Source organism: Mus caroli, unplaced genomic scaffold (genome assembly GCF_978045245.1).
Source record: "Mus caroli unplaced genomic scaffold, Mus_caroli_1 scaffold_13, whole genome shotgun sequence".
NCBI lineage: Eukaryota > Metazoa > Chordata > Mammalia > Rodentia > Muridae > Mus > Mus caroli.
Genome location: NW_028227268.1, coordinates 21,087,434 through 21,114,039, shown reverse-complemented (window position 1 = coordinate 21,114,039; position 26,606 = coordinate 21,087,434). Strand labels below are relative to the sequence as shown.

Genomic DNA, 26,606 nt, shown 5'->3' with positions numbered 1-26,606 from the left:
GCCATTCATATTCGGCTTCAGAATAAGCTCTCCGTCCTTTTGAAGCGAGAGTTGTGGGTTTTGGTGTCAATAGAGGACAATCTCGGGTGTTACCGTCTACCTTAAGATAAGGTCTCTTCTCTGTCACTTTATACATCAGGGCAGCTGTCTCCAGCGCTCATCTTCCCAGAGCACTGGGATTGCAGCCTCCCAATGCTGGGACAGCTTTATGTGGATTCTGCAGTCTTCAGGTGCAAGCGCTTTATCCACTGAGCTATCTCCTCACCCAGAGAAATCCTTATTTGGTTTCCAGATCTTTAGCCAGAAATGACAACTGAGACCATCCTTCTTTAATATAAACAACAGTCTGATACGAAATAAAATCCAAATACACATTTATTAGACGAGGGGTTAGAATATAGCTTAGTGGTAGAGCCAAGCCTTGGCTGGCTTCAATTCTCGTCGCTTAAAAGAGTGGCTAGATATTTGGAAGGGAAGTGACTTGCAGAAGAAAGCGGGCCGAATCTGAAAGGGCTTGGGCATGCGCAGCGTCCCATCTGGCCGAGGATGTTTCATAGGGTCACGCACCCTCCAGCCACGAGCGCGGTCAGCAGACCCTGACCAGTGTCTGAGTCCGGAAACCAGGTCCTCCGGGCGGGTAGCAGGAGCCAACCTTCAGGTCACGTGGCCCGAGGTCCGCAGCCGATTGGATGCTGGCGGAGCTTGGTATTGGTTGTGAGCGGGCAGCGGCCGCGCGGTTGGCATCATGGAAGCCGCGGGGCTGGCCGTGATTCTGGGGTTCCTACTCCTGGCTGGAGGCTCTGTGGGTGATGAGGCTCGGGAGGCAAAGGCCGTGCGGGAGCTGGTGGTCCGGCTACTGGGACCCGGGCCGGCGGCCAATTTCTTGGTGTCCGTGGAGCGCGCGCTGGCGGACGAGTCGGGCCTGGACACCTACAGCCTGAGCGGCGGCGGCGGGGTGCCAGTGCTTGTGCGCGGCTCCACGGGCGTGGCGGCCGCCGCGGGGCTGCACCGCTACCTGCGTGACTTCTGTGGCTGTCAGGTGGCCTGGTCCAGCGCTCAGCTGCACCTGCCATGGCCGCTGCCCGCTGTGCCAGACGGGCTGACCGAAACTACGCCCAACAGGTATCGATGCTGTGGGTCCCAGACGGCTGGGGCAGCTGCCTGCAGCCTCGGGACAGCCACCGTTGGTGAGGACCAGCACGCCTGGGTCGGGGCTGCAGCTACACAGACTCGCCTGGAGACTGAGAAGGAAGTGCTGGCTCGGGTATCTGTGCCATCAAATCTTGGCTCCCCTCTAGCTGTATATTCTTGAGCCAAATCATTTAGCTTCCCAGCCCCCACTGCTGGAAATAATGACAAACTATAGGAACTGTGAGCCCTCTATATGAGAGAGACCAATTTTGCCTTATGGCACTGACACCCTAAGACACCACAGGATGCACAGCAGGAGCTCTGGGCATGTTGAATAAAAATGAAGTTATGTATTCACAATAACTACTAGCTAGGGAGGCCTGCGGGAAGTTCCAGCTTCACCCGAGGTGGATCTGGAATGAACAGGAGAGGAGCCACATTGAAACCTTTGCCCACTGTCCTGTATGTGTACTGTGTTGGGGTTAGTATTACAGCACTAGGCTGCCTCTGAAGTATTCCAGAGTGGTGAGTGAGGCATCCCATATGTCCCCAATAATATGTCCCTACCCGCAGGTACCGCTATTACCAGAATGTGTGCACTCACAGCTACTCCTTCGTGTGGTGGGACTGGGCCCGTTGGGAGCAAGAGATTGACTGGATGGCACTGAATGGCATCAACCTGGCTCTGGCTTGGAATGGCCAGGAGGCCATCTGGCAAAGGGTTTGTACCAACCTGGCCCCTCACACTCTCCTGCCTGCCTTACATACCCCCTTGCCCCTGGGAAACCGAGGCCTTCCAGGGTGGGACAAACTATCTGGCAGTATATGTCTGTAACCCCAGGACTCAGGTAGAGGCAGGAATAGATTGAGTTCCAAGGCAGGAACTCAATCAGGGCGGGTACCTGGAGGCAGGAACTGAAGCAGAGACCTTGGAGCAACACTGCTTATATCAGCTTGCTTCCTGACTTGGTCAGTCTTTCTTATATACCCAGAACCACCTGCTCAGGGATGGCACAGCCCCCATAGGCTGAGCCCTTCCATATCAATCACCAGTCAAGAAAGTGCCCCCACAGGATTACCTTCAAGCCAATCTGATGGGGGTATTTTGTCAATGGAGGCTTCTTCCCAGATGACCCTAGCTTAAGTAAGGATGGCGGGGGGCGGGGGGTGGGGGGTGGGTGAGGAAGCCAGAGACTCTCTGTGGTTTGAGGAAAGCCTCTTTGTGTCCCAGAGAGTCACCCATCCCACAGAGTTGACACTAGTGTACCTTCTACTCACAGAGCTGTTTCCTGGACCATGAGCTCCCTGTAGGCTGAGGTCCAGTTCTGTCTTAGTAGCAGTAGTCCCCAGCTCAGAGAGGTGGTGAGCAAGAACTTGTCCAATGACGTAGTTTATAGGTGGGGGCTCTTCCTGCTCCACAGGTATACCTGGCCTTGGGCCTGACCCAGTCAGAGATCGATACGTACTTCACCGGTCCTGCCTTCCTGGCCTGGGGACGCATGGGTAACTTGCACACCTGGGATGGCCCCCTGCCCCGTTCCTGGCACCTCAGTCAAGTCTACCTGCAGGTAAAGAGTGGCTAAGGAATGGTGGAATGGGGGCTGAGTGTTCGCAGAGCCAGGGATGGGTGCTCAGCTCTTGACTGGACTATAGATCTGTGTTCCCTCCCTGAGGGAGCAAGGGACACCCCCCAGCAGAGGTCCTGTCACATTGGCCTCTATCCCTCCCAGCATCGAATCCTGGACCGGATGCGTTCCTTTGGCATGATCCCAGTGCTGCCCGCCTTCGCAGGGCATGTCCCCAAGGCCATCACCAGGTGAGGTCCTCCCTCCCTGCTCAGCTCTAAGGGAAAAGGGTCACCCTGCAGAGCGCGAGGGAAACGCTGAAACTCTGGATGTTGGCTCAGCTTGACTCCTGCCTCTGCTGTCAGCCACTGCAGATTGCTGGATGACTCTGACTTGGTTTTCTTGCTTGTCAAATAGAATCATTGCTGGGTATGATGGCATACTCTTCTGAGCCTGGTACTTAGGAGCTTGGGGCAGGAACACTACCAGTTCCAGGCCAACCTGAGCTACATAGAGAAACCCACCCATGGGGCAGGGGCATGCTGAAGAGATGCCTCGGCTAAGAGCACCTGCTGCTCCTGCAAAGGACCATGGTTCAGTTCCCAGCACCCACGTGGTAGTTCCCAAATCCTGAGGAGCTGATCACCTTCCTGGCACACATCATGCATACAGTGCACAGACATAAGTGCAGGCAAACATTCATACCCAGAAAATAACAATAAATCAATCTAAAGGGTTCCCAGGATTCCTATATTGTTAATATCAAATTTAGAAAACTCACCAAATTTTAAAAGGTTTTCATTTATTTTATGTGTGTGAGTGGTTTTTGCCTGCATGTAGGTCTGTGTACCATATTCGTGCCTGGTGCTCTCGGAGAACAGAAGAGGGCATGGGATGTCCTGATGCTGGAGTGAGAGATGGCTGTGAACTACCATGTGGTTGCTGGGAATCAAACCTGGGTCCTCTGGAAGAGCAGCCAGTGCTCTTAACTGCTGAACTCTCTCTTCAGTCCCTAACTTTAATATGTGTGTGAATCATTTATATATGTTATGTATAAGTACATAACTTAATTATTTAAAGAAAAGGAATGGAAAATTACTAAGTAACAAGATGGCTCCTTCACCTGCTGTCCTGAGTGTCGCCAGGCACAGGATGTTAGTGAGTAGCTGCTCTTGGTGGCCTAGGGAGTGTGCTGGTCTCTGCCCTTTTGTTTGAACTGTCTTCTCTCTGGATGAGGCTCCTCCTCCTCCCTCGTGAAGTTCTGTCATCCAGCACCTGCAAGGACCCTTATCACCAAGCCAGTTAGGACCTGGCTCCCACCACTGTCACAGCGTGTGGTGCTGGTTGCCGGCTGCCCCTCCCTTCATCTTGCTCATCAAGCTGTGGAAACTTCACTCTTTTCATTCAGTGAACCTTTGCCCAGATGTCTACAGATGTCAGACCCGGTCCTGTGTTAGGTCCTGGGGATGCTCACGTGTGCCCTTGACTCTGTCCCTAACAAGAGATCATTGGCAGAAGGAGATAGCAGAACCTTTTTAGACAGGTGACTCTCAGGGACAGTGAGGAAGGACCAGGTGGATAAGCCTTAGGGGTGGAGGGAAGGATACCAGGCAGGGGACAGAGCATGCGTAAGCATGGGGGCGAGAGGAATCCAGGCACAGACGTGAGACTGGTGAGGGGTGTAAAGCCAAGACAAGCACCGTATCAACCTCTATCAACTCTAAACCTTCCCCCACCCCACCCCCAGGGTGTTCCCACAGGTCAATGTCATCCAGTTGGGGAGCTGGGGACATTTCAACTGTTCCTACAGCTGCTCCTTCCTTCTGGCTCCAGGAGACCCCGTGTTCCCCCTCATCGGGAACCTCTTCCTACGGGAGCTGACCAAGGAGTTTGGCACAGATCATATCTATGGGGCTGACACCTTCAATGAGATGCAGCCTCCCTTCTCTGACCCCTCCTACCTCGCCGCTACCACGGCAGCCGTCTATGAAGCCATGGTCACTGGTACGGTGCTTGGGATAGGAACCCCCCTAGAACATCAGGGAGGGAGGCTGGGTGGGAGGAGGACCTATATCCGGGTGATACCATGCTTTTCTGCCCAACAGGCCTTTGTGCACATATGCCATCCCACTTAGCCACACTGGGCGCCAAGTGCCCAGTGACCTATGATCTTGGGCATATTCTTTCCCTCCCAGTGGCTTGCTCATGGATGCCTAGCCCTGTTTTTGTTGTTGTTGATGATGATGATGATGTTGTTTGGTTTTATGAGACAGGGTTTCTCTGTGTAGCTCTGGCTGTCCTGGAACTCACTCTGTAGATCAAGTTGGCCTCGAACTCAGAAATCCGCCTGCCTCTGCCTCCTGAGTACTGGGATTAAAGGCGTGCGCCACCACGCCCGACTGCCCTGTTTAAAAAAAAAAAAAAAAAAAAAAGGTCACTGAGTACAACCTAATCGAAAAGATTTTAAGCCAGGCATGGTGGCATATGCCTGTAACACCAGTGCTTGAGAGGTAGAGGCAGGAGGATCAGGAGTTCAAAGCCAGCCTGGGCTACTTGAGAGCCTAGGCTACTTCAAAAGGGGGTGGTGCCAGCAAGTAGATGGCTTGGCAAGTAAAGGCCCTCAAACCTAATGACCTGAGCTTGATCCATGAAACCCACACAAAGATGGAAGGCGAGGAGAACCAACTCTACAGGGTTGTCCCGTGATTTCCACGTGTGTGTTCACGTGAACATGTCACACACATGAACAGTATCCATCATCACCACCACCACCATTAACATCATCAGTGTTTTTATTTGGAGCCAGGCACCGTAGCACACGCCTTTAATCTTGGCAGTCAGAAGGTAGAGGTAGGCAGATCTCTCTCAGTTTGAGGCCAGTTTGGTCTATGGAGAGACAGACTATCAGGACAGCCAAGGCGATATAGAAAGACGCTGTCTCAAAACAGAACAACAACAACAATTTTTTTTTTTTTTTTTTTTGCTTTTCTGTTTGTTTATTTTTCGAGACAGGGTTTCTCTGTGTAGCCTTAGCTATCCTGGAACTCACTTTGTAGACCAGGCTGGCCTCAAGCTCAGATATTCGCCTGCCTCTACCCCTCCAGTGCTGGGATTAAAGGTGTGTGCCCAGTTCTCAACCTTCTTAATACTGAGACCCTTTAATACCCTCCCGTGGTGATCCCCAGCCATAACATTCATTGCTACTTCACAACTCTAATTTTGCTACTGTTATGAATCATAATGTAAATATCTGATGTACAGAGTACCTGATATGTGACCCCTGTGAAAAGGTCATTGGACCCAATGGGGTTGCGACCCATAGGTTGAGAGCCCCCTCCCCCTTTTTTTTCTTTTTTTTTTTTTAAAGATTTATTTATTTTATTTTATTATATGTGAGTACACTGTAGCTGTCTTCAGACACTCCAGAAGAGGGCGTCAGATCTTGTTATAGATGGTTGTGAGCCACCATGTAGTTGCTGGGATTTGAACTCAGGACCTTCGGAAGAGCAGTTGGTGCTCTTAACCACTGAGCCATCTCACCAGCCCTCCCCCCCCTTTTTTTTTCTTTCAGTTGAAAGTTACATTTATTTGCGTGTGTGCATGTGTGCCACACCTGGTGTGCATATGGAAGTCATAGGGTAGCTTGTAGGAGTCCGTTCTTTCCTTCTACCATGTGAGCTTGAGGGTAGAACTCTGGTTGTCAGGGTCAACATGAATTACCTTTCCTAGCTGAGCCTTCTCCAAGGCCTAAGTCTTGACCTTTTTTATATCACAGTGGAGATCAGGCATGAACTTTAACCTTTAATCATGAGACTTTGGGAAGCAGTTAGCTTTTCTTTTTTCTTTTTTTTTTTTTTAAAGATTTATTTATTATTACATGTAAGTACACTGTTGCTGTCTTCAGACACACCAGAAGAGGGCATCAGATCTCATTATGGGTGGTTGTGAGCCACCATGTGGTTGCTGGGATTTGAACTCAGGACCTTCAGAAGAGCAGTCAGTGCTCTTAACCACTGAGCCATCTCTCCAGCCCGCAGTTAAGCTTTATGTAAACCCAAATATGCCAGTATTTGGACATAAGGATTCTCAGGCCCAACTTGTGGATGTCCTGATTGGCAGGTCCAAAATTTGGGGCCCAGGCATCCATGTCTTAATTCCTCTGAGTAGCTCTGATAGCCAAGACGCTAGATCAGTAGTGTCCTGGAGTTTCAGGAGACAAGATGGGCAGAGGAGCCCTAGTTACAGCAGAATGGCAGGTGGATCAGTCACGGGGGATGGCGTGAGCTATAATAATCGCCCGATTTCCTCAACAAAACCACTTCTCTCATTGCCTCTCTCTGTCTTCTCCCCACTGTAGTGGACCCTGATGCTATTTGGCTGCTCCAAGGCTGGCTCTTCCAGCACCAGCCCCAGTTCTGGGGCCCCTCTCAAATCAGGGCTGTGCTGGAAGCCGTGCCCCGTGGTCGTCTCCTAGTTCTGGACCTGTTTGCTGAAAGCCATCCTGTTTACATGCACACAGCCTCCTTCCATGGCCAGCCCTTCATCTGGTGCATGCTCCACAACTTTGGGGGCAACCATGGCCTGTTTGGAGCCCTCGAGGATGTGAACCGAGGCCCCCAGGCAGCCCGCCTCTTCCCTAACTCTACCATGGTCGGCACCGGCATAGCCCCTGAGGGCATTGGCCAGAATGAAGTGGTCTATGCTCTCATGGCTGAGCTGGGTTGGCGCAAGGACCCCGTACCAGATTTGATGGCCTGGGTGAGCAGCTTTGCCAGCCGCCGATACGGGGTCTCCCAGCCTGATGCCATGGCAGCCTGGAGGCTCCTACTCAGGAGTGTCTACAACTGCTCTGGGGAGGCGTGCAATGGGCACAACCGAAGCCCACTGGTCAAGCGGCCATCCCTACAGATGAGTACCGCTGTCTGGTACAACAGATCAGATGTATTTGAGGCTTGGCGACTGCTGTTAACAGCTGCTCCAAACCTGACCACCAGCCCAGCCTTCCGCTATGACCTGCTGGATGTCACCCGCCAAGCGGTGCAGGAGTTGGTCAGCCTGTGCTACGAGGAGGCAAGGACCGCCTACCTGAAGCAAGAGCTTGATCTCCTGCTCAGGGCTGGAGGCCTCCTGGTCTATAAACTCCTGCCTACACTAGATGAGCTGCTGGCTAGCAGCAGCCACTTCTTGCTGGGTACCTGGTTGGATCAGGCCCGGAAAGCGGCCGTAAGTGAGGCCGAGGCCCAGTTCTATGAACAAAACAGCCGCTACCAGATTACCCTTTGGGGGCCTGAGGGCAACATTTTGGATTATGCCAATAAGCAACTGGCAGGACTGGTGACTGATTACTACCAGCCTCGCTGGTGCCTCTTCTTGGGGACTCTGGCTCACAGCCTAGCCCGAGGTGTCCCCTTCCAACAGCACGAGTTTGAGAAGAACGTTTTCCCACTTGAGCAGGCTTTCGTTTACAACAAGAAAAGGTATCCCAGTCAGCCCCAAGGGGACACCGTGGACCTCTCCAAGAAGATCTTCCTCAAATATCACCCCCAGCCTGACTCTTTGTGACAGATCAGCCATCCCAGGAACCTGCTGGAATAGGTCCTCAAATCCAAACAAACCCAGAATGCGCCCAGAATGTGCCTGGGAGAAGGAGCCAGGGTGTGACAGTGAGTGACAGTGATGGCTTGGAGGGAAACGAGGTGCTTTCTTCCATGCCAGACTTGGGGCTTAAAGTACCGTTCTCTGTTATCAATAAAGTGCTGAATCCACCTGGCCTATTACATTAAAGTATTGGACATTGCTGGCGTGTCTGGAAGGGTTCGGGTGCACATGTGGACCTTTGTATGGAGGCCTCACTTCCCAGGCCTCACTTCAACTCCATTTTAAGTCTGGTCCCCAACCTTAGAAGCTGTAGAGCAGCAAGCTGGTAGTTATAATTGTCCCTGAGAGTGTGGTGGTACACACCTGGAATAACAACCCTGAAAAGCTAGAGGCAGAAGTTCAAGGCCAACCTCAGCTCCATAAGGAGTCTGAAGGCAGCCTAGGGTAGGAATACAAGGTAGTCTATCTCCAAAAAAAAACTAAAAACGAGGCCATTGCCTTTAATCCCGGTGTTGGTGGGTCAGAGGTAGATGGATCGGAGTATCTACTTGGTTGTCTCAAAACCAACCAAGAAGGTCCTTGGACAGAAGCGGTTTTCCCATTGCTTCTCGGCCTTTTGGCTAAGACCAAGTGTAAAAGCGTTTCCCCTGTGGTCAGATCTGCCTAGCACCAATCAGTTTGAACCTACCGATCTAGCTGCTACTACCTATAGAGCTTGTTACTTGTAGAGCAACCCATCCCCTGATCAACTAACAGCTTTGACCCACACCAGGCTGGGGCAAGCCTTCCAGGGGCCCGACTCAGCCTTGAGATTGCCAGCAGACACAACAAGGGGTGGGGCCACTGTGGGCAGGAGCAGAGCCAAGCAGATACTCAGTCCTAGCCTGCCAATAGGACCCTTCATGCTCGCTTGCTCGCTCTGAACTTTAGCACTGTCCCACATGGACCCCACGGTAGTGCTCATTACCGGTTGCTCCTCCGGAATCGGCATGCACTTGGCTGTTCGCCTGGCTTCTGACCGTTCCCAGAGCTTCAAAGGTATAGGAGGGGAAAGACCTGGAGGCCAGGGGAGAGCCCCCAGAGGTAAGCACGATGATGAATCTTCATGCTCTCCCAAATTTTAGTTTATGCCACATTGCGGGACCTGAAGGCACAGGGACCATTGTTGGAGGCCGCGAGGGCTCAAGGATGCCCTCCTGGCTCCCTGGAGATACTGGAATTGGATGTCAGAGACTCCCAATCTGTGGCTGCTGCCCAGGCATGCGTGACTGAGGGTCGTGTGGATGTACTGGGTGAGCCCTGAAACATGCGATAGGAGTCTTTACCCTCCAGTGTCCAAACTATGTCCGAGTTCAAGGAACATGGGAGGACGGTGGGGGAGGAGAAAGAGCGGTGTACAAATGGGGTCTGTTCTCTCTCCCCTCAGTCTGTAATGCTGGCCGCGGCTTGTTTGGGCCGCTGGAAGCGCATGAGTTGAACGCTGTGGATGCTGTGTTGGACGTGAATGTGCTTGGGACCATTCGGATGCTGCAGGCCTTTCTGCCAGACATGAAGAGGCGCCACTCTGGACGTGTGCTGGTGACCGCAAGTGTGGGAGGCTTGATGGGTGAGCGAAAGGGGCAGAGTAAGAGGTTCAGAGTACAGTGAGGAGCCGTAGGGCCTCTGCAACCTTGTCTCCCCTTCTAGGACTGCCATTCCACGAAGTGTACTGTGCCAGCAAGTTTGCGCTCGAAGGTTTGTGCGAGAGTCTGGCGATCCTGCTGCCGCTCTTTGGAGTCCAGTGAGTTACCACCCTTCCAGGACCTTCTAATGCTTGGGAACCCCAGCACCAGATCTTGCAGATGCTCTGCCTCTGGCCCTCCTTCTCCAACTCATGTATGCTAGACACTATGCAGGGCGCTTGGCACAGCTTATCTCACTTCACAAGCCACCCTAGCTCTTAAGGCATATGGGAATGAGTAAACAGAGCGGGTAGGTGACTGGATCCCAAATGGACGTGGGAACCCTTCCCTAGCACACTCAGTTCTGCAATCTGTATAGTTCTGCCAGCATCTGCTTCCAGCGTTCATTCAGCCCCTTTCGGTGCCTTCCCTTTGCATAACCAGGGCCAAGTTTGTGGTCCCTGCTACTAACCGGTTGCTGTTGCGTCACCCCATCCCCTTCCCCGCAGTGTGAGCCTCATCGAGTGTGGGGCAGTGCACACAGCCTTCTATGAAAAGCTGGTGGGCGGCCCCGGCGGGGCTCTGGAAAGAGCAGATGCCCAGACCTGCCACCTCTTTGCGCACTACCTGCGTGGTTATGAGCAAGCCCTGAGCGAGGCGCAGGACCCAGAGGAGGTGACGGAGGTAAGTGCAAACGGAGTCTCGGGCGCCATTTCTGGGTGGGGGCGTGGTAATACACACCCAGGGGTGCCCCACAGACACTGCTGCTCTTCCTGCTTCAGCTCTTCTTGACTGCAATGCGAGCCCCGCAGCCCGCGCTGCGCTACTTCTCCACGAACCGCTTCCTACCCCTGGCCCGAATGCGCACAGAGGATCCCAGTGGCAGCAGCTATGTCGCGGCCATGCACCGAGAAGCCTTCTCTAATCTGCAGGCCCAGGAGAATGCCAAGGCTGGGGCCCAAGTCCCGGGGGTCTCGGGGGTCTCGGATAAGGCCTCCAGCGCCCTCATTTGCCTCCCTGAATGTGCAGTCCCTAGGGTGGCATCAGAATTGGGATGGTCTGCATCAGATAAACCAGGTCAGGACAATTCATGTTACCAGCAAAAGATCTAAGCCAGGATCTCTTTTTTCTTATTTTAGAATGTGTTTTGTTTTAAGACAGGGTTTCACTATGTAGCCCTATGTTGCCAGTAACTTATAAGGATCCACCTGCCTCTGCCTCCTGTGTGCTGGAACCTTAGATGTGTGCAACCACACACTTCTCAGAATCATTTGAAATAGTGCCAGCATCTTCATGGGTCAAGATGAGAGGGCTGATATCCAAGGTGCTAGGCTAAGGTTTTTTTTTTTCTTCCAATAAATTTATTTATTATTATCATGTATCATGCGGAGGGGGACACATTCCATCGTCGTAGTCACACAGAGCACGGAGATCAGGTGACAAGTGTGTACTCTCTCCCACTACAAGGTTCAGTGATTGAACTCAGGTCTTCAGGATTGAACTGTAAGAGCTTCTAACCCATAAGCCAGCAAGTTGGGACCGGCTTTAACAACCACCACTGAGTTTTGTTGAATAGCGTTGAATAGCTGGCCTTGAAACTGCTATGTTACTAAGGACGACTGAAATGTTTAATTCTCTCTCCCCTCCTTGTGAAACTAGGGGCAGGCTTGTGGTCCCCATCACTAACACATAATCATGTGTTCCCATGTGTATGGGCAGGTGTATGTGTTTGTGTGTGTGTGTGCACATGTGTGGAGGTCCACAGTTAAAGTCAGGAGTCTTGAGTTGCTCCTTATTTGTTGACCCAGAGTCTCAATGGACTTGGAGCCTATGATTCCAGCTTGTCTAGACTAACAGCTTGGCCCCAGGATCCTAGGTCCCTGTCTGCCTAGTGCTGGCATTACAAGAGGACATGAAGGGAAGACCTGGGTTCCAGGGATCTGAATGGGGTTCTCTGGGCTTTATCCATGTGCCCCTGAATCCTTTCTGTTTTTCATCTGTATACACGTCTGATCTCATGACCTCCTTAAAAGCTTCATTGACAGTTGTTTTTTGTTGTTTCTTTGTGTTTGTTTTTTGAGACAAGGTTTCTCTGTAGCCCTGGCTGTCCTAGAACTGAAACTGTAGACCAGGCTGGCCTCAGATTCTGCCTGCCTCTGCCTCCCCAGTGCTGAGAGCAAAGGTGTGCGCCACCAGTGCCTACAGTTGCCATCTTTTAACTGGTTCCCTTTCCCTGGTCTGTGATTGTACTGAGTTGTCAGGTTTTTGCTGTTTTCCTGAGCTACCCAACCTGAAAAAGTAACCCTTGCACTCCAGCCTGAGTCTTTCCATCTGATAAATCTTATTTACTGTCTGATCACCACCAGATGTATTGTGGACTTATTATGCACTGACACCATCCCAAACCCTTCACACATCTACTTGAGGGAACTTTGTTCTCTGTTCTCTCCTTTCTACCTAAAACAGTGCACTAAATAGACACTCATTGAATAAAAGCAACACTGTGTGGGCTACACGGTGAGATTCTGTTTCAAAACAAACAAACAAATACAAAATGTAACTGTGCCAAATGTATGACTAACACATGTTTTGATTCCCTTAAACGCCTCTCTAAAATCCAGTTTGAACTGCCTCCTGCAAGAATCTTGATTCCTTAACAAATTAGTTACTTTACAAGGCCAGATTTCTGGACCACAGCACAAGAGTCTCCTCTCCTTCTGTCTGGCTACAGCAACTCCCGCTCTTCTCAGTCCAGGGCCTTGCTAGATAATTCAGGCTGATCTCAAACTTGCAGCAAAGGTTCTGGGATCACACACATCGGCGCGGCGCTCGGCCCTTTACAGGAATCTAGAGCCTGCTTTGCTTTCTTTTTCGCTATCTCCGTGGATCTGAGATGTTTTCTGATGGGCGTCTAGCTTTCCCTCCACGTCCGCCACTACCAACTTCATTACCTCTCCAGTCCTCACTAACTTCTCCGCGAATCCGGACCTCTAGGTCTTCTTCCTTTTCCTCCACCCCGGGGCCAGAGATCCCCCGAAGCGCTAATGAACTATCCTTGCAAACCTAAGCACGGGGTTACACAACGCGCAGGCACCAGACTTCGCCTCTAGGTGTCCCAAAACACTCAGAAAACCAATTTCCCGTGTGTGAAATGGGGATGTGGGTAGAGATATCTAGTAGCATCGCTCGGAACATTGGTTCAGAACAAGCGATCGGACTGTTCCCGATCCTGGCTTTGCCACCTCCTCCTGGCAAACTGGAAGAAGCAAACAACACCGGCAAAAAGGGCTTTGCAGCTCGCTCTGCTCGCTTCGTCTAAGTGGATTCGGTGCCAGGGTTTCGCTCAGCCCGGAAGCCTCTGCCCTCAGCCCCGCCCCGCTCCCCCGCCCCACTCCGCCCCGCCCCGCCCCGCCCCGCCCCAGGAGTCTCTGGGCCATGCTTTGTTTGATTGCTCTGAGTTCCCGTAGCTCCACGCTTTGAGGCTGGTGGGTAGTACTTCCGGGCTGCAGCCTAGGACGCCTCCACGGCGGTGTAAGTAGAAGCAGAATCCCAAGAACTCACTGAGTAGGGAAGCAGCCCGAGCCACAGCGTCCCCTCTAGTCCCCCGCCTCCGAGTCTTCGCAGATGGCCGGTTCAGCCTAACAAGAGGGGCTGGGATTCCTGAAGCCCCAGTCCCATGACTCAGGGGTTCCTGGCGGGTTCCCCCTGCCAGGATTCCGGTTTCAGCGAACGCCCCCCTGCCCTGCTCCAGGTCCCTCTTGAGTCCGAGATCCCCTACAGGCCTCGGCCTCAGCCTGCCTAGTCATTCTCGCTTCGTCTCCCTGACTGTCTGCAGGCCTGGAGAGCATGGCCGTGTTCCGCTCAGGCCTCCTGGTGCTGACAACGCCGCTGGCCACCCTGGCCGCACGCCTGCCTCCCATCCTGACCTCGGCGTCCCGCCTGGTGAATCACACCCTTTATGTGCACCTGCAGCCGGGCATGAACCTGGGGGGACCCGCTCAGCCTCAGGCCAGCCCTGTGCAGGCCACATTTGAGGTTCTGGATTTCATCACGCACCTCTACACTGGTGCCGACCTGCACAGGCACCTGGACGTCAGAATTCTACTGACCAATATCCAAACCAAGAGCACCTTTCTCCCTGTGCTGTCCTCAGTCCAGAATCTGGCCCACCCTCCAGAAGTGGTTCTGACGGACTTCCAGACCCTGGACGGGAGCCAGTACAACCCTGTTAAACAACAGCTAGAGCGTTATGCCACCAGTTGTTACAGCTGTTCTCCACAGCTGGCTTCTGTGTTGCTATATCCGGATTATGGAACTGGAGAGCTGCCTTTGGAGCCCCCGAATGCCCTCTTACCCTCTACTATAAGGCCGGCTTCCCCGGTTGCCAGATCTCCAAGGCAGCCTGTGCGTGGCTACCACCGTGGGGCCGTGGGTGGCACTTTTGACCGCTTGCACAATGCCCACAAAGTGTTGCTCAGTGTTGCATGTGTACTGGCTCAGGAGCAGCTTGTGGTGGGAGTAGCGGACAAAGATCTGTTGAAGAGTGAGTGAAGGGACCCTGGACTAGGGCAATGGAAGGCAGCCTTCACATTTTCTTGTCTTCCCCAATGCCAAGATCAAGGAAGGGTAGGGCCACTTCTCAACCTTCCAAATTGCCACAATGCCTGACACTCTGTTATTGCTAAGGGACGTTTGTTGGTTAAATGGATACATGTGGTATCTTTAGTCTGGGGTTCAGTCACCTTTTAACTGAAGTTAGAACTTCCCAAATGGGAACCAAGAACTCTGCACTTCATGGTTGTCCAACTCGGAGGTTTGAAACGCTGAAGATGATTGGATAGGAGATGACTGGGGTGACCCAGCACTGCCACCAACAGTGAGGGGACTCTAAGAATATAGTAGTTCTTGGGGGTTCTCCACCAACTGATACCTATTGGTACTACTGCTCTGTAGGCATTTCTTAACTTGTTCTTGGGGTACACGTCAGCTCTCAAAGTGACTGATGCTTGTTTCCCCTTCTGTCCCCCCAAACCTGTCCCTGTTTCACCCTTTCTTGCTGCCACTGCTTGGGAGGATTTCAGTGCTATGGGACACTCTTCCCCAAATGGGGAAAGATCTCACCGTTCCCTTGCTCCTTCCTCAGGCAAGTTGCTCCCCGAGCTGCTCCAGCCGTATGCAGAGCGCGTGGAGCATCTGACTGAGTTCCTGGTGGACATCAAGCCCTCCCTGACCTTTGAACTCATCCCCCTGCTGGATCCCTATGGGCCTGCTGGGTCCGACCCCACCTTGGAGTTCCTGGTGGTCAGCGAGGAGACCTACCGTGGGGGGATGGCTGTCAACCGCTTCCGCCTTGAGAATGTAACTCCCGAAGGAACCTGGCAGAGGGGCTGGGAGGGGGAGGCCCGTGAGAAGTGCTGTGGTCCCAGAGCAGGGAAGGGAGGGTTGAGGGTGGAAGAACTTGTCAAGTTCAGGAACTTGTCTGTGGAGTCGGACGGAGGAGGCGAGGGGTAGGTAGAGAGCAGACTGGGGCTCCAGATGCCTTCTCCTAGCTCTTATTCCTTTCCTTCTCCTCCCCTTTACCTCAGGGCAAAGAAGAACTTGCTTTGTACCAGATACAACTGCTGAAGGACCAGAGTCACAATGACAACGAGGAGGACAAGGTCAGCTCCTCCAGCTTTCGCCAGCGAATCCTGGGAAACCTGCTTCAGCCTCCAAATGTAAGCCTTTCTTCCTTCTCGCTGGTTGGGCGTGGTGAGATGCTGAAGGATAGAAACAGGCCCTCCACTGGAAGCTGAGCTTTTGAACTGCCTGGTCACTGAGGTTCCCTTTTACTGTCTTTAGGAGAGGCCGGAGCTCCCGTCAGGTCTCTACGTGCTCGGACTCACAGGCATCAGTGGCTCTGGGAAAAGCTCGGTGGCCCAGCGGCTGAAGAACTTGGGAGCATACATCATTGACAGCGACCATCTGGGCCATCGGGCCTATGCTCCCGGGGGTCCTGCCTACCAGCCTGTGGTGGAGGCCTTTGGAACAGGTACTAGCCAGAGAAGGCTGGAAGTGGCCTGAGGTGAGAAGACGGCGTGACCTCTTTGCTTAGCCTTCTTTCTCTGTCACCCAGATATTCTCCATAAAGATGGCACCATCAATAGGAAGGTCCTGGGCAGCCGGGTGTTTGGGAACAAGGTAAACACACACATCTTCAGGAGTTCTGCAACCGCCACCACCAGATCCATGGGCGGGAACCAGTGCACTCCCTAGTCTGGCACAGGAAATCAGTCTCTGCTCATCTGCTCCCACCCCCCTGCCTCACAGCTGTATTTCTCAGGAAAGTTAACCTCTGCCCACTCCCTCTGTCCCCCTCCCCAGAAGCAGATGAAGATCCTCACAGATATTGTGTGGCCAGTTATCGCAAAGCTGGCCCGAGAGGAGATGGATGTGGCTGTGGCTAAGGGTGAGTGGGAGGGATGACGGGAGCAGCCAAAGTGGGACAGTTAAGCCGCAACGCCCTCTGGGATCTTCCTTGGCCCCAGGCAGACCATTCGCCACCTAGGACAGCATTTGGTGCACTGACAGGCAGCAAGCGTAAGGTGCTGCTGGCAGTGACTAGTGTCTCCTCACAGGAAAAACTCTGTGTGTGATCGACGCCGCTATGCTGCTTGAAGCTGGCTGGCAGAGTATGGTACATGAGGTGTGGACCGTCGTCATCCCTGAGACTGAGGTATCTGGACCCCACTGCACCCCATCTGAGCCCACTGCAGACGGTCTCCTGCTCTGATCCAGCAGACTGAGCTAGGACCCTTCCTGACCCGTGTGTCATCCATTGCCCAGGCTGTTCGACGCATTGTTGAGAGGGATGGGCTGAGTGAGGCAGCCGCTCAGAGCCGGCTGCAGAGCCAGATGAGCGGCCAGCAGCTGGTAGAGCAGAGCAACGTGGTTCTGAGCACCTTGTGGGAGTCACATGTCACACAGCGCCAGGTTGGTGCAAAGGGAAAGACTAGGTTAGGTTGTGGGGAGGGAAGGTTCAGTGGTTAGCTTTTCTGACCTTGCCTTTTCTTGTATCATTCTGGCCTGGCCAAAGGTGGAAAAGGCGTGGAATCTTCTACAGAAGCGCCTCCCTAAGGCTCACCAGACCAGGAACTGACAATGGATTTCCTATGGCGCCAAACTGGCCCTTGGAACTAACAAATCTAATAGTGAGGAGAAATGGGGGCCTCGATGTTTACCCTCTGTCTGGCCTCAGGGGCTTTAAGCTAAGCTGTGCAGGACACAGAGAGAAGCTTGGAAGTCCGCCTAGCATGCTGGAATTTGTCCAGCAATGAGGACACAGCTAATGGGGAGCGACCTGCTCTCAGGTTCTGTCCGCTTTTTGGTGGTGGATGTGATGTCTACCTAGTGTTGATGGGTTTGGTGAAGTCTGGACCCAGTAACTGAATTAAAGATGTTTCCAAGTGCTGCTTGTGTGGTTTCTGTTTCCTCTCCAGTGACTCTAGATATCTTTGGAACGTTAGACTCCAAATTCAGGGGCAAGGTCTGAGCTGGAAGCCAAGGAGTGCTGTAAAGTGTAACCTATCAGTGACTAGCTATGTGCTTTTGAGTATGTTATAGACTTTACTGTAAGCTTAAAAGGCATTTTTATAAAGACTTAGTGGCCTGCACCTGCTGAGTGTTGGGAGACCGATGCTGGAGGTGGCTTTGTGCCCCCTTGGATCAGATCATGTGATGTAGGAGAAGTTCTTGACCCAGCAGCAATTGCTGGGCGGGCCAGCTGTGCGCGTGCGTACAAGGTGTCACACTGTTCAGACAGATGCTAGGACTCTCACTCGGGTTCTACCACTAAACTAATTACACTTCTAGCCCCTCTGACAATCTTTTTGGAGGTGCTCCATTGCACAGAAAACCGCCACCATTGAAGATTCTCATTCGGAGGCCAGTGGGGACCCTTAGGGGCCGACATTGCTTACATTAAAGCGAATTGGCCAGATTTAGCCTCCTCCATCATTCAGTTAACAACTGGAGCAGCAAAAAAAAAAAAAAAAAAAAAAAAAAAAAAAAAAAAAAAAAAAAAAAACAACTGGAGCAGCGCAAGCGCAGCGCTATAGCACCGCTCACGACTACAATTGCGGATTGGTGGGTTGGATCACGTGACTGAGCCTCGCCTCTTCCTGGAGGTTGGGGGCCAGTCCGCTGGCTTGTTTCCGGTTCGGTAGGTTCACGATGACGGAGCCGGGCGCCTCTCCGGAGGACCCTTGGGTCAAGGCAAGCTCCGCGGACGCGCACGCCGGCGAGGGGAGGGCGGGTCGGGCTCGTGCACGTAGGGGGTCCGGAAGACGCGGGGCTTCCCAACTATCCCCAGACTCTCCCCTGCTGTCCGGGGCCCGGGGCTGCAGAGAAGACAGCTCTCACCCAGCCTGTGCCAAGGTGGGGAGACAAACGGGCGTGTGCGGGAACGAGGGGGTCATAGCTGGGAGATGGGGCGGGGACGGTAAGGAGCGTACAGAAGGGGCGACGCCCCCCTAGGCCCAGCCAGGGCTTGGCTTAACCATTCAGTGGTCCCTGCACCGGTGGTATGAGCTTTTGCGGATTGCGCGTGCCTTCCTAGAGGCAGAGGTCTGACAGGCTTCTCCCTTGCTTGGTGCTGCAGGTCGAGTATGCCTACAGTGACAACAGCCTGGATCCTGGTGAGTGCCTTCTCGATTGTCTGCGGGTCAGGAATGACTCCTGGTTCGGCTCTGTAGATTCTTATGGTCTTGCGAGCCACACCTGAGCACAGTCCACTGTCACTGCGCCAAGGACTTGGCTTGAGAAGTGAGGGTGGAGCTGGAGAATAGGCAGGAAGCAACCATGGTCACACCTGGTTCCTCTGCATTAGAATGGGAAATGATGGAAACAGTGACAGCTGGTCATAGTCACTGCATCCAGATGCTCCTGTGTGAGCCAGAAATAAGTCCTCTGGGCAGTGTAGACCCTGGGACAGGAGCATTTCAGCATGAAATGGAAGGCCTGTGATGGCTGGCTTTGGAGTTGATGGCGAGAGGTCAACATTTGAAGCCATTGTGCCCATAGGTGACTGAAGGCATGGCAGTGTTCCCCACTCCTTAGTGACTGAGGCCTCTTTTTTCCAGGGCTTTTTGTAGAAAGCACCCACAAGGGGAGTGTAGTGTCCAGAGCTAATAGCATCGGCTCCACCAGTGCCTCTTCCGTCCCCAACACAGGTAGGCAGCAACATAGCCCGTCACACACCCGGGGAGACTTAGCTCTTCCATCATTTTAGTATCTTTCCTAGATAGGGAGCTCCGCTATCCATATGGGGGTGGCAGGAACAGTGCCAAACCGGAGTCTCACCGTCTTTCACCTCATCAGAGATTAACTAGGTTCTTTCCATTCAACATCTCTGGGCACCAGGTTCTTCCAACCGGGGAAGGGTGGGCGAATTGGATTTAGTGTACCCTAAAGTGACCTCTCCTTCCTCCATCTCTGAGTTTAGATGATGAGGACAGTGATTATCAGCAGGAGTCCTACAAGGAGTCCTACAAAGACCGGAGGCGGCGTGCGCACACTCAGGCTGAACAGAAGAGGAGGGATGCTATTAAGGTGACTGTGAGCCTGTATCAGGGCAGCAAGGAAGGACCCTGCCCTGACCCTTCAGCCCCAGATGTCTGCAGGGGTGGGGTGGGGATGCTGGGCTGGCTCTATGCCTGCACCTCTTCCTTCCAGCCCTCTGTGCATTGAGTCTGAGCATAGAACTGGTATCAAAAGTGTGCGCTAGCCTTTGCTGTTCCTGAGCTAAAGGAACCCATTTCCCTGCTATTTCCAGAGAGGCTATGATGACCTTCAAACCATTGTCCCTACCTGTCAGCAGCAGGATTTCTCCATTGGCTCCCAAAAACTCAGCAAAGCCATCGTTCTACAGAAGAGTATGTCCAGGCAAGGGGTGGGATACGAGGGTAGTAGTGTCTGTGAAGTGGCCAGGACCTGGTCTCACCCAGGTGTGGTCGCCTTAATGGAAAAGTTGGTTTATAGGGGAAGGGCAAACAAAATAAGCCCTCTTCCTGGTTCAGACTTCCTCAGTGCTCAACCCTTCTCTTGGCTCCTACTCCAGCCATTGACTACATCCAGTTTTTGCACAAGGAGAAGAAAAAGCAGGAGGAAGAAGTATCCACACTGCGCAAGGATGTCACAGCCTTGAAGATAATGAAAGTGTAAGAGGGGCGCTGTATTGGGGGGAAGGGCTGAGGTCAAGTGCACTCTTGTTCAGAGGCTATTTTGGAGAACACATGTAGGTGACACAGCAAGGCAGTCACTGTAAGACACAGCTGACTGGCCCACCAGTCTTTTACATATAACAGACATAGAGGACGTAAACACCCATCAGGATAAGAGGTCTGTTTCCGACTTAGGCGCGTCTATCCAGCTGATAATGAACGCATCCCCACAGGTGCCTAGGAATCCCCTTATGGCATGGCCTACTGGATTATCCCACCATGCTTTTCAGGTAGACAGCTGCCATAGCACCTCAGCCCTGTTTGCTTCCATGCTTTCAGGAACTATGAGCAAATCGTGAAGGCACATCAGGACAACCCTCATGAGGGAGAGGACCAGGTCTCTGACCAGGTCAAGTTCAACGTCTTTCAAGGCATCATGGACTCCCTATTCCAGTCTTTCAATGCCTCTATCTCTGTGGCCAGCTTCCAGGAGCTCTCAGCTTGTGTCTTCAGCTGGATTGAGGAACACTGTGAGCCACAGGTATGTGGCAGTTGGGGTCATGGTGCCTGAGGTTCTCTTACCACACTCCAGGAAAAGTGTAGCTGCCTTTGGGTTTCTTCAGGGTGTCTACAAAGCTTAGTACTCTGTCTGTCTTTGCTGCCTAGCCCAGTGAAGGTCTCAGCTGGCAACCAGGATATGAGCATTCAGTGCCAGGTCCAGCTTTGACCCATGTCATTGGTGACTCATTAGATGCTCTACTCCTTGGCTGTCCTGTGTGGAAGCCAACAGCTTGAAGTTTCTAGAAACATGAAAGTTTGCAGATTACAAGACACCCTCACCCCCTGTAGCCCCAGGGTTTTTATTGTGCTGGCTTCTACTCTTGAGGCCTGGCTGTTTTTTCTCAGATTTTCCACTTTCTTTTATGTTTCTCAACATTTTCATTGTGAAATACTCTACACAAACACTGCAACAGTCAAGGACTGTTGGAGTGAACACCCATACCCACCATGTCAGTTATACCAGTGACACATTCATCTTTGTCTCCATCTTAGTTCAGGGATTTGGAAATTAAAAGTAGGCAACACTCCATTTCAGGGACCTTTTTTCCTTTACAAAAATTATTTTATGTACATGGGTATTTATTTTGTCTGCATTTATCCGTGTGCTACCTGTGTCTGCCTGATGCCAGAGGCCAGAAGAGGGCCTTGGATCCCTGAAAGTGGACTTGCAGGTGGTTGTGAGCCACCAGATGAGGGTACTGGGAACAGGACCTGGGTCCTCTTCAAGAGCAGCAAGTGCTCTTCACCACGGAGCCATCTCTCTCTAGTACCCTCCCTGCCCCAAATAAACAGTTTGTTTAGTGTGTGAGCTCAGAGGCAACTTTTTAGTGAGTTCTTTCCTTTCACCTTTATGAGGACTCCACAAAGACTGAGTGACCAGAGGCTTTACTGCCGGGCCATTTCTCCAGCCCTTTTTTCTTTGAGTGCTAGGAAGTACTCCACCAAGCTGCCAACCCTTGGGTGACTATTTTATAGCTTTTTTTCTTTTTTTTGTTTTTCGAGACAGGGTTTCTCTGTATAGCCTTGGCTGTCCTGGAACTCACTTTGTAGACCAGGCTGGCCTCAAACTCAGAAATCTGCCCGTCTCTGCCTCCCAAGTGCTGGGATTAAAGGCGTGTGCTACCACCGCCCAGCTAAGGGTAACTATTTTAAACGCCTTCAAGAGCATGGCCAGTCTAGGCAGGCGTCTTAAAGGCCTGTGTGTCACCTGAACATTGTCTTTCCTAGACTCTACGAGAGATTGTGATCGGTGTCCTTCATCAGTTGAAAAACCAACTCTACTGATTGCCCATGGAAGCCTGCAGAGCAGCCAACAAGAGGCCTTTGAGAGTGTGGCCATGGAACTAACTGCTGGGCCTATGAGACCGGCCTCAGCACCTCACACCGGTCAGCTGGTTTCTACTTGGTGTTTGGTTTTCCCAACCCCACTCCAGCTTCGGTGGGGTTGAGTGTTTTGTGAAAGTTTCTGAATAATTTATTATATTGCCCACAATGTTGAACCTACCCAACCTTCCCCTTTCTAGGAAAAGTCTCTAGGACAAGTATGTTCAGGGAGCCTCATAGAACCCTGAGCCTCTCAGCCTTTTCTCTACCCACTGGGTTCCTGCTCACAATCTATATACATAATTTGGAAATTGTTTGCCTCTGCTTGGTCTCTTGGGCAACACTTGGCTCAAGTTTGGGTATTTTGGCAGTTCTTAAGTTGGAAAAAAGGAAAAGAAATAGACCCATGGCCATGAAGGGTAAAAGGCCACCTTGTGCCTAGGCTAAGGCTGTGTGGTCAATACTAAGTAAGGCCAGGGTATTCTAGCCAGCTCAGGGTAGGGCTGCCAGAACCCTGCTACCCTCATGTTCTGCTGCCCACTTCTTCAGCTGCTATAGGTGCTACAGGAAAACAATGTCCCATCAGCTCTTGCCCTGTCTTCCCAAAGGCAAAGGCAACATTACATATTTGAATTTCTCTTCTAAATACCCACAGTGCATTTTTGTTACGTGCAGTTTCCCAAAATTCTTAGCAGACCTCCAAAGCAGCCCCAGCCTCTTCTGCATAATGCGTGTAGCTGCCCCACCAGTGTGTTGTCTCCATTTCTCCTGGGGCCTGGGGATAGAGTTAGGTGGGACAGGAGATCCTCAAGTCTTCTGGGGGTAGGCCAGGGCGATACCTTGGGAGTCTCAAATGTTGGTGTATGGCACCTTTCTGTACTTTTATCCCATGTTTCCTACTGCCTTCCCCAGGTTTGATATCTGGGAGGTTTGATCATCCAGAGGAAATTAAGTATTTTTATATCAAATTATATTACAATAAATATTACAAATACTTTCTTTTAGGATTGTTTTAAGTCCTTGTTGAGGCCTGTGCAAAATGGACATGACCGTCCTTTCTGATCACCAGCCTCTATCTAACACTATGCCTTTGTGCACCGTCCACTGCTCAAAGGTGGAGAACAGCAAGAATAAAAAGGCCATTAAGTAAGGTGGCCAGCGCGGGACGCTCTGTTCCCACCTCCACCAAGGGCCCCTCAGGGGTCGGGGAGCGTAACATTATGATCTTCATCTGTCTCTATTCCAACTTCCTCCTGTGGGGCAAAGAAAGTAATGAAGGAGTCCTTTGGGCAAAGATCCCAGGGGAGCAAGAGAGAAGAGTCACTTACAAAGAACTGCTTCTTGCTCTTGGGGTAGCCTTCAAGGATCGCATCACACAGCTCTGTGGTCTGACAAGAAACAAAGTCCCTCCCTATGAGATGAGCAGCGGCAGTACAAGGCACTGCCTGCCGGCAGGATCATCCCACACCAACTTCCCCGTGACTGCCCCTTCCACAAGCACCCTTGGGGTTCCCACTCACCATCCTCTTCCGCTTCCTCCACTCTTTACAGTACTTCTGTCTGTCTCTGTACACCTGAAAGGAAGGAGTGTGCTTGTCTGAGCTCCTTGGGTCTGTTCACTGCAGACCTGCACAGGCAGCCTGCAGCCTCCCTGCTCACCTTCTCCTTCTCTTCTGGAGTGACATGGTTGGTAGCTGCTTTGATGTTCTTCAGTCTCTCTGTGTATTGAGCACACTCCTTCTTTAACTCCTGAATCTCTTTCTGCATCTCAGGAGTGGTCAGCGCACTTGTTAATTCCTTCAGCTCTGAAAACACATGCCCTCAAGAGTTACTGGGGACGAGTGAGGAAGGGATTCTGCCTTGCCCAGCAGGCGCTTCCCAGAGGTGGGAGGCCAACTTGCGTCTTGCTCTGGGATCTCTCTAGAATAGGACTCTACACTCTGGAAAAGCTCAAGAAAAGGCTTAGAGCACCATCACTCTATTTTCTTTCCTCCTCCATCTTAAAGCAACAGTGCTTTGTAAGGCTAAGCCGAGTGCTGTACAGATAGTTAAAGGAGTGGGAATAATAGATGCAGTGTGATCACAGGGCCAGGGAGAGCCCCTGGGCTTGTCTTGCTCTGTTGTACTCAGAAGCCATAGCTAAATCTGTCTGTCTTCCTTTCTTTCTTTCTTTCTTTCTTTCTTTCTTTCTTTTTTTTTTTTTTTTTTGGTTTTTCAAGACAGGGTTTCTCTGTGTAGCCCTGGCCGTCCTGGAACTCACTTTGTAGACCAGGCTGGCCTTTAACTCAGAAATCCACCTGCCTCTGCCTCTGCCTCCCTAGTGCTGGGATTAAAGGCGTGCGCCACCACGCCCGGCTTCTGTGTTTCTTTCAGTGTAACACCATAGGCACCTGGCAAAGGGATCTTAGCTGCAGTAAGATGTTGCAGTCAAGGAACCATTTTGTTAGCAATTTATGACCTCCAAACCACGGCCCACTCTTACCAGCCTCCATGTGTCGGCAGCTCTGCTGTAAGCTCTGCACCTTGGCAGTGAGGGCCACGATACTGGCATCCAGGCCATGGAGGTCTACATCACTCACTGTGTCAAACTGGTTCTGCCAGCCAAGAGAAATATAGCTGATTCCATGAGGCACAGAGAGAAAAATACATCAGGGGAGGTGGCATTCAAATATGGAAGCACCGGTAGGTGACCCCTAAACCCAACAGTGGGAGAGAATGCTGGGGCTAGTGGTACAGGCTCCTCACTCCAGCAACCTGGAAGGCTGAGGCAGGGGGACTGTCTGTACATTAATTGGCTGGGCATACAGCTCAATGGCAGAGTAGAGCTGAATAAGTGAGACCAAATGCTTTAGAAAGTCTAAAAATACAGTGAAGCTCTTGAGCCATCTTACCAGCCTCAATCTGTATTTAGATAGATCATTCTGGATACAACATCCAAGCTTAAACCGTAATACATCACTTTAGACAGGAGGGTCTGACTGAGAGCAGTGATGACACATTAGATTTAACAACTGAAAAAAAAAAATAGCCTGGGCTACATAGTGAGGGCTAATCTCAAAAAAGAGGGTGGATGGGGGTAATCAGATATAATTGACAAATAGCCACACATATCAGATGTATAAATAAGAGAGACAAAGACTTACATTCTAATCTCTGGTTTGAGAAGAGAGGTTTCCTGACAGAAAAATGCTAGAAAGCCAATTAGGGGGCAGAGAGTAAGCATTCAACATTGGCCATATTGATGCTGGTACTCAATATTATCTGGATAATAATTATCCAGAGAGAAGTCTGGGTAGGAGAATGTAAATTTGATGTGTTTGGGGTAGTGGGACAGAAGAAGAGGAAAAATGATTTGGCAGGAAACGATAGCAGAAACGAGACTAGGAGTTGTGTGAGTCAGGGCCTTCCTTTGTTCATAGCTCAAATGAACACTGATGAAGGCAGCGTGCAGCGTACAACTGATTTAAGAGTATCTGAAGCTCTGATTAGATTATTTTGTGAGGTGCCTCAACACTCTTTTTTTTTTTCCGAGACAATGTTTCTCTGTGTAGCCCTGGCTATCCTCGAACTCATAAATCCACCTGCCTCTGCCTCCCAAGTGCTGGAATTAAAGGCGTGCACCACCACTGCCCAGCATGCTTCAACACACTAAATGCTGAGATTCACTCAGACAAGCTCTCAGGTGGGCGTTAATCTGCTCGAGTTCTCACCTGATCGGCAAAATATATTTTCTGCTTGCCGTAGGTCTTCTCTTTGATCTTGCCTTCCTGGGCCAGCTGATCCAGCGCCTTCACTACCGCCTAGCAGAGAGGGTGAAACAATTAGCGCGAGCCCAGACCGGGGAGATGTCTGTTGTGACAAGGAAGGCAGGACCCAAGCCTAACAAGGGAGTCCAGCGGGGAGGGAACCCCCGCAAAGGGGGTTCTCACCGCCTTGCCCAGTCCGTGTTCCTTCTGCAGGTTCCCGAACACGTCCTGGGCGCTGTAGGGCCGGTTTTGTTCTTGCAGGTACCTCAGGATGATCCCGGGGGCTGAGGGAGACGAGGTAGGATATGGGGGTCACCTCCGACCCCCTCTCCCATTCCCCTCCCTAGTCTTGCAGGCGTTGCCGTTACCTCCAGCCGCAGCCTCGGCCCGGCTTTTACTCATGGCCTTTCCCGCCACCAAACTCCAGAGCCGGACTGGTCGGTTGCTCCGGGAAACGCTTCCTTCCGGTGAGGAGGCGTGACCTTAAAGCTGATTGGCTAAGGAAGAAGCCTGCCGGAAGAGCACCCGGGCCTTCCGGGACCCCGTAGCCCTAGTAACGGCTGTCTAGAAGTCGCAGTCCCCGGCCTTAAGCGACAGGTCAGCCGCCGCCTCCTGGGCCCACAGTGCTGCCAGTGGTGAGCGGTCCTTTCTTTAAGCCGCCAGACCCTGTTGGTCCGTGTTTGAGCACTCGTGACCTTGAGCTAGACCCGCGTGGTGTGGGAGCCGGGTCATCTCCCACGCCGCTCAAGGTTGCACAGAGCTAGTCCTCCACAGGAGTGGAACTAGTTTTCTCACGTATAAAGGACCTGTGGGTACTTTTGT

The 26,606-nt window shown here is 51.9% G+C and overlaps 5 protein-coding genes across 11 annotated transcripts; 4 read left to right on the top strand and 1 right to left on the bottom strand.

The window, feature by feature from the left end:
* Window positions 1-677: 677 nt before the first annotated feature.
* Naglu (N-acetyl-alpha-glucosaminidase) lies at window positions 678-8,461 on the top strand. 2 transcript variants are annotated; one of them, XM_021177543.3, is made up of 6 exons: window positions 678-1,122; window positions 1,705-1,852; window positions 2,553-2,699; window positions 2,862-2,947; window positions 4,444-4,700; window positions 7,054-8,461. In XM_021177543.3, exons 1-6 carry the CDS (start codon window positions 746-748, stop codon window positions 8,256-8,258), a joined length of 2,220 nt encoding a protein of 739 aa, XP_021033202.1. In that variant the 5' UTR covers window positions 678-745; the 3' UTR covers window positions 8,259-8,461. The 2 variants fall into 2 exon arrangements, with proteins under 2 accessions (XP_021033202.1, XP_085685684.1); XM_085829558.1 differs by lacking the exon at window positions 678-1,122 and having other exon boundaries at window positions 1,712-1,852; window positions 4,530-4,700.
* Window positions 8,462-9,235: 774 nt separating this feature from the next.
* Hsd17b1 (hydroxysteroid 17-beta dehydrogenase 1) lies at window positions 9,236-11,632 on the top strand. 2 transcript variants are annotated; one of them, XM_021178364.3, is made up of 6 exons: window positions 9,236-9,332; window positions 9,419-9,586; window positions 9,721-9,900; window positions 9,981-10,074; window positions 10,465-10,639; window positions 10,738-11,632. In XM_021178364.3, the coding sequence occupies exons 1-6, from the start codon at window positions 9,236-9,238 to the stop codon at window positions 11,065-11,067; spliced, it is 1,044 nt and encodes a 347-aa protein (XP_021034023.1). In that variant the 3' UTR covers window positions 11,068-11,632. The 2 variants fall into 2 exon arrangements, with proteins under 2 accessions (XP_021034023.1, XP_029339770.1); XM_029483910.2 differs by lacking the exon at window positions 9,419-9,586 and having other exon boundaries at window positions 9,266-9,377.
* A 1,751-nt stretch (window positions 11,633-13,383) lies between these two features.
* On the top strand, window positions 13,384-17,404 carry Coasy (Coenzyme A synthase). Of its 2 annotated transcripts, XM_021177490.2 has the most exons (10): window positions 13,384-13,486; window positions 13,791-14,498; window positions 15,099-15,313; window positions 15,541-15,672; window positions 15,797-15,986; window positions 16,071-16,135; window positions 16,319-16,403; window positions 16,573-16,670; window positions 16,781-16,927; window positions 17,031-17,404. In XM_021177490.2, the coding sequence occupies exons 2-10, from the start codon at window positions 13,802-13,804 to the stop codon at window positions 17,091-17,093; spliced, it is 1,692 nt and encodes a 563-aa protein (XP_021033149.1). In that variant the 5' UTR covers window positions 13,384-13,486; window positions 13,791-13,801; the 3' UTR covers window positions 17,094-17,404. The 2 variants fall into 2 exon arrangements, with proteins under 2 accessions (XP_021033149.1, XP_085685683.1); XM_085829557.1 differs by lacking the exon at window positions 13,791-14,498 and having other exon boundaries at window positions 13,400-13,486.
* Window positions 17,405-18,125: 721 nt separating this feature from the next.
* Mlx (MAX dimerization protein MLX) lies at window positions 18,126-23,042 on the top strand. Of its 4 annotated transcripts, none has more exons than XM_021176501.2 (8): window positions 18,126-18,208; window positions 18,594-18,630; window positions 19,075-19,164; window positions 19,437-19,543; window positions 19,767-19,866; window positions 20,052-20,151; window positions 20,494-20,695; window positions 21,943-23,042. In XM_021176501.2, exons 1-8 carry the CDS (start codon window positions 18,167-18,169, stop codon window positions 21,997-21,999), a joined length of 735 nt encoding a protein of 244 aa, XP_021032160.1. In that variant the 5' UTR covers window positions 18,126-18,166; the 3' UTR covers window positions 22,000-23,042. The 4 variants fall into 4 exon arrangements, with proteins under 4 accessions (XP_021032160.1, XP_021032161.1, XP_085685682.1 ...); XM_021176499.2 differs by having other exon boundaries at window positions 18,135-18,370; XM_021176502.2 differs by lacking the exon at window positions 19,075-19,164.
* Window positions 23,034-26,228, bottom strand: Psmc3ip (PSMC3 interacting protein). Its single transcript, XM_021176504.2, has 8 exons — window positions 26,153-26,228; window positions 25,968-26,068; window positions 25,749-25,838; window positions 24,521-24,632; window positions 23,698-23,843; window positions 23,559-23,612; window positions 23,367-23,426; window positions 23,034-23,291 (listed from the first exon to the last, which is right to left on the bottom strand). Exons 1-8 carry the CDS (start codon window positions 26,184-26,186, stop codon window positions 23,235-23,237), a joined length of 654 nt encoding a protein of 217 aa, XP_021032163.1. The 5' UTR covers window positions 26,187-26,228; the 3' UTR covers window positions 23,034-23,234.
* Between the last annotated feature and the right edge of the window lie 378 nt (window positions 26,229-26,606).

Excerpts from the sequence above, each read along its gene's own strand:
- Naglu (XM_021177543.3), top strand. The coding sequence starts at position 746 with ATGGAAGCCGCGGGGCTGGCCGTGATTCTGGGGTTCCTACTCCTGGCT. Across the intron at positions 1,123-1,704 it reads ACCGAAACTACGCCCAACAG|GTACCGCTATTACCAGAATG; the intron begins GTATCGATGCTG and ends CCCTACCCGCAG. Across the intron at positions 1,853-2,552 it reads AGGAGGCCATCTGGCAAAGG|GTATACCTGGCCTTGGGCCT; the intron begins GTTTGTACCAAC and ends CCTGCTCCACAG.
- Hsd17b1 (XM_021178364.3), top strand. The coding sequence starts at position 9,236 with ATGGACCCCACGGTAGTGCTCATTACCGGTTGCTCCTCCGGAATCGGC. Across the intron at positions 9,333-9,418 it reads CCGTTCCCAGAGCTTCAAAG|TTTATGCCACATTGCGGGAC; the intron begins GTATAGGAGGGG and ends CCCAAATTTTAG. Across the intron at positions 10,075-10,464 it reads CTGCCGCTCTTTGGAGTCCA|TGTGAGCCTCATCGAGTGTG; the intron begins GTGAGTTACCAC and ends CCTTCCCCGCAG.
- Coasy (XM_021177490.2), top strand. The coding sequence starts at position 13,802 with ATGGCCGTGTTCCGCTCAGGCCTCCTGGTGCTGACAACGCCGCTGGCC. Across the intron at positions 15,987-16,070 it reads GGTGGAGGCCTTTGGAACAG|ATATTCTCCATAAAGATGGC; the intron begins GTACTAGCCAGA and ends TCTGTCACCCAG. Across the intron at positions 16,671-16,780 it reads TCGTCATCCCTGAGACTGAG|GCTGTTCGACGCATTGTTGA; the intron begins GTATCTGGACCC and ends TCCATTGCCCAG.
- Mlx (XM_021176499.2), top strand. The coding sequence starts at position 18,167 with ATGACGGAGCCGGGCGCCTCTCCGGAGGACCCTTGGGTCAAGGCAAGC. Across the intron at positions 18,371-18,593 it reads CTCACCCAGCCTGTGCCAAG|GTCGAGTATGCCTACAGTGA; the intron begins GTGGGGAGACAA and ends TTGGTGCTGCAG. Across the intron at positions 19,544-19,766 it reads AGAGGAGGGATGCTATTAAG|AGAGGCTATGATGACCTTCA; the intron begins GTGACTGTGAGC and ends TGCTATTTCCAG.
- Psmc3ip (XM_021176504.2), bottom strand. The coding sequence starts at position 26,186 with ATGAGTAAAAGCCGGGCCGAGGCTGCGGCTGGAG. Across the intron at positions 26,069-26,152 it reads GGCCGAGGCTGCGGCTGGAG|CCCCCGGGATCATCCTGAGG; the intron begins GTAACGGCAACG and ends CGTCTCCCTCAG. Across the intron at positions 25,839-25,967 it reads AACACGGACTGGGCAAGGCG|GCGGTAGTGAAGGCGCTGGA; the intron begins GTGAGAACCCCC and ends CCTCTCTGCTAG.